This window comes from Ptychodera flava, chromosome 10 (assembly GCF_041260155.1).
Source record: "Ptychodera flava strain L36383 chromosome 10, AS_Pfla_20210202, whole genome shotgun sequence".
Lineage (NCBI taxonomy): Eukaryota > Metazoa > Hemichordata > Enteropneusta > Ptychoderidae > Ptychodera > Ptychodera flava.
Window position 1 is genome coordinate 23,721,469 of NC_091937.1, and position 4,645 is coordinate 23,726,113.

The 4,645-nt window shown below is 35.0% G+C and overlaps 1 protein-coding gene across 1 annotated transcript; it reads left to right on the forward strand.

Moving 5' to 3' along the window:
• The first annotated feature begins 255 nt into the window (after positions 1-255).
• On the forward strand, positions 256-3,807 carry LOC139141455 (galactosylceramide sulfotransferase-like). The gene is made up of 3 exons (XM_070711067.1): positions 256-326; positions 1,929-2,055; positions 2,738-3,807. Exons 1-3 carry the CDS (start codon positions 320-322, stop codon positions 3,726-3,728), a joined length of 1,125 nt encoding a protein of 374 aa, XP_070567168.1. The 5' UTR covers positions 256-319; the 3' UTR covers positions 3,729-3,807.
• The last annotated feature ends 838 nt before the right edge of the window (positions 3,808-4,645 follow it).

Sequence of the window (4,645 nt, forward strand, 5' to 3'; positions counted from 1 at the left end):
TACATGAAATCCATATTTCGCAATCAACGTGTAGAATAATTGCCTTTCGATCTTAATTTCTTGATTTATTATACTGAACAGTTACCAACTATTTCGTCTTCACTTATAAATAAAACTCAAACATCGTCATAGTTCATTTGGGATCGTGGATTAAGTTTGAGAACAACCTCTCCTCGGTGGTTCTTGCTTTCGAATCGCCTCCAACTCCTACAGCCCTCGGCGATTCAATGCCAAGAACCAAGAACCACCTCGGTGTCTGTTACATAAACGTTTTACATTTTGTACGAAGTACATTTGCGGATAAACAGCGCATCGGAAAATGGCAGGTATGCGATTTTCAATTTTTGCTGCCCATACTAATTATTCAAATGACGTGTTATCTGACCAGTTTTATGTGTTTTCGATAGAGAGAATGAGGACAAAAAATTCGGGTTTGATTTTGAAAAGACGTCTTATATGAAATTTTCGCAAATTTCTTGATTCTTGATTGTGGTGTATGTTGACAAGGAGCGTTTGGCAAGTATGTCTAACTCGGAAATTTTGGCGCTAGATATCGCGACATATAGACTAACATGGTCGTTTATCTAAATATATTGACTTTCTATCGATGATTGCATAATGTTAATTCAAGAAAGGTCCAGCCAATATCATTGTCGTCCGATAGTCTTTCTGACATAATGACTTTAAAATTTGACTTTGTTTAGAATTAGTCTTTGTATATCGACATTCTTGAAATTTTGTCGCCATATTCATATGATCAGTCGACGTTCGTCATTTAAGTATAATATTTTTGCGAAATTATCTTATCGGCTATTGAACCACTCTTTTTTGGGAGTGGAGATTTAGCCGAGTGTTCTGTCTCTGGCCTCTCAGCTAGGCGACTGATGCCGTATGTTGTGGGTTCGAATCCGATTGAAAACTATCCGTACTTGAATTGTAGTAAACATGACCTTATAGAATATTCGAAATTGAACTCATAAAGATCAAGGTCATAGAAAGAATGATCTACAGAACAACTCTGACGATAAATATTTTTTGAAAAGGTTTGCGCGCTGGAATCTTTGTGACAAGAGAGAATTTTTGAATGTGCGGCAGGTCTCTGGCAAAAATAACAATAAAGAATGTCACTCCCCAAGCGTCAACGTCTAAAATGTATATATATATATATATATATATATATATATATATATATATATATATATATATATATATATATATATATATATATATATATATATCGACTGTTACTCTTATTGCTTAATTCTTTGAAATGGTTGTAGTGCTTCAACTTTTATGTTCATCTCCTTTGCAAGATTGTACCGTATATTCGATTCTTAACTTTTTTCATGGGCACATTAACATTTGATAACCAAATTTGTGACATCTCGCTTTCTCGTTTTATGTCTATGATGTTACTAACTTTACTTGCTGTGAAGGTAATATTCGATGGTAATATATCAATAACTCTTCCCTATATATGTAATGCTACTGATTTCCATCTTATTCCAGCTTTTTGACGCAATTGAACATTCCAAAAACCTATTGTCTAGAGAATCCACATTCTTACTGAAAAGAGAAAAGTATTCTTTTTTCAAATTCTTAATGACTTCAATAATGCTATATTGAAGTATCTTTAATGTACATATCAAGTTTCATAGAACATTGATACTCACTCAGTTTTATTGTGCTTGTAATACGATGTCAATTTTTCCAAATACAGACTTTCTGATACCCTACGAGTTACATACATGTAAATTTTAAAAACCATTTTAGACGTTGACGCTCAGAGCGTGACATTCTTTATTGTTATTTTTGCCAGAGACCTGCCGCACATCTTTCTCCCATAACTTGACTATGTTGTGAACGCTTTTTGTAGCTGACATCTTGCCCTTGTAAATTAAATGTTTAATATTTGCAAAATCATGCAGGAATGTCATATCTAATGAGGGGGCCCAGCGGAGGTAGATATCTGATCATTACCGTAACATGCATCGTTGGAATTTTCCTCTACTTCACGACAATATTTCAATCGAATTTTTCAGACTGGGGAGATTTGTAAGTTACTCACAATTCCTTTTCAAGTTTCTGCTTCACTGTGAAAATAGAAAGAAATAGCGAGGTTGAATGTTCGACTTCACTAGGCATTGTGAACTCTTTGAGAGCCAAAGTCAATTTTTGTCGCCCCAAAACATACCTCAAGTCAATTCTTTTTTCAAATTTTTGCCAAAATTTTGATGAAAAACTGTAGCTGATGAAATGTTATGTCAATTTGGTTCACAATTATCAAATAAATTACAGAAAAAATTCATAAAAAATTTGTAAAATGTCGCACTAAAATTTTGGTGAGAAAAAAATGACACTCAAAGGGTTAACTCAATGACAAGCTACTTACTGTGTTCCAGATAGTACATGATGAGCACATTTGACAAAGTTTACGAATTCAACTAATTATTACAAAACGACAAAGGATTCAACCGTCAAGAAAAAAGGCAGCTTTTGATTCCTAGAGTTCGTCCGAAAACAACTTGTTCCTCTTGATACGATTGCTTAAGAGCCTGTCAGATAACTTTTCCTTGTTAACTTATTCACGGTCGAAGGTGTCACTGGGAAAAATTATTTTCATAAAATATGTTTGCATTTCATCACAAAGTATGTTTTCTTTGTAGTTTGAACGTATTTCTGTTGTCCACTCTGCCTTCTTAGATCATGAAAACATGTCTCCTCCATTATTTTACAGAAAACAAAGCAGTTCTACACAAAATAATTTAGTGCCGAAAGAGTCTATAACAAATATCCAAGGCTCCAAAGCACCTATCGAGATAACCTGTCGACCACAACGTCATTTTGTATTCATAAAAACAGGGAAGACAGGAAGCAGCACTCTTTCTAGCCTGTTATACAGATACGGACTGGAGAAAAACTTGGTTGCAGCATTAGATCCCGACAAAAAGAGTTTTATAAATCAAGACAAGAATGGCAATCTCATTGTAAAGGAATACAACTGCCGTAACTTTCCCGGATATAACTTTATGGCTAGCCACATCGGATACGATCGCGCTGCAATAGATGCAGTCATAGATAACGCCAAATATTTCACCATTATCAGATCTCCTTACACGCACTGGAAGTCAGGGTTTTACTTCTCTGGTCACTACAAAGAATTTTCAAACTCATCAAATCCATTTCTACAGTATGTAAACATTCAGTATGAAAGGCATCGTGAAGATCAAGGCGTTGCATCGGTTGCTAATGGATTCTGCAATCGTTTTGGCATTCCTTTTGAAGACGACAAGCAAATCATGGACAGACACTTGGATAGACTCGACAATGAATTCGACTTGGTTTTACTAATGGAGTACTACGATGAATCATTGATATTGCTGAAACAGTTGATGTGCTGGGACTTCCGGGACATCCTTTATTACCCTTTAAAAGTGCACACAGTGTACCAACCTCCTACAACTCCTGAAATGGAAACGAAAATCAGCCAGTTAGCTCGCCATGATATCAGACTTTATGAATACTTCAACATGACGTTATGGGAGAAAATAAGGAATTATGAGGGCGATTTTGAAGCAGACCTTGTCAAATTCAAGACCCTCCAGCAGACCGAATATGAGCGTTGCGAAGGAAAGGAAAATTCAAGATACTGTAACTTGTTGAAGGCAGATACCAGTGAACTGGCACGATTAACCTTAGAGATGAACACTCATCAGTGGTCTTGTTAACGGCCATCCTCTACATCAGTCTAAAATTCTAAAATTCATCGATTTCATGTGACTTGTTCTTCATTCTAGTACAAATATGCCACAACACTAGAGCTTGAAAACGGTTTTGTATATTGGTTCATTGTTGTAGTTTAAGTAGAAATATTCCAATCGATTTATGCCTGCGAAATAGATGAAAGTTAACAATATAAACCTAAAGGCAAATCATTTTTATGATAACAAGATGCGATATAGCTGCAAAATAATTATCGTCGTCAAACTTTCCTGTACATTTTTTTTGTGTTTCAATAAACGTTTATAGACAAAATTAAATACTCTAGAGTCTTACTTTAACCCTTTGAGTGCTGTAAATTTTTCCCATCAAAATTTTAGTGCAACATTTTACCAATTTTTATGATTTTTCTGTATTTTTTGATAATTTTGGACCAACTGACAGCATACTTCATTAGCTACAGTTTTTCATTGAGAATTTAGCGAAAATTTAAAAAAAAATTGACTGGGCTATATTTTTATAAGTCGACAAAAATTGGCTTTGGCGCTCAAAGGGTTAAGCGATTTACATGTTGCTCCACGCACGGCCCTCCACAAAAAAGGCGTCATTCAACTAAGATTCGGCAGACATTCTGAAATCACGACCACTTGTTCTATAATAATAAAGTGTATTTTATTCATATGCATCTGCCACCAGCCAGAGATCTGTCCAATCCCTGTGGGGGTAAATAATATCTACAGATAAGAATACTATGATCTGTTTCTGTTCCATGAATTTATGGAGTCAATTTTTTTATGTTTGTGGTAAAATCGCTCTCATTAGAATTTTGATCCCGCAAGAAGAAATGGTAGATTCCCATTCAATTGGATAGTTATACAACGAGAAATCTTATGCTTAGATAATTTTATATACACCAGACAGGAAT

What these genes read in the sequence shown, in the direction of transcription:
- LOC139141455 (XM_070711067.1), top strand. An exon ending in TTTTCAGACTGGGGAGATTT is followed by an intron (nt 2,056 to 2,737) that starts GTAAGTTACTCA and finishes ATTATTTTACAG; the next exon opens with AAAACAAAGCAGTTCTACAC.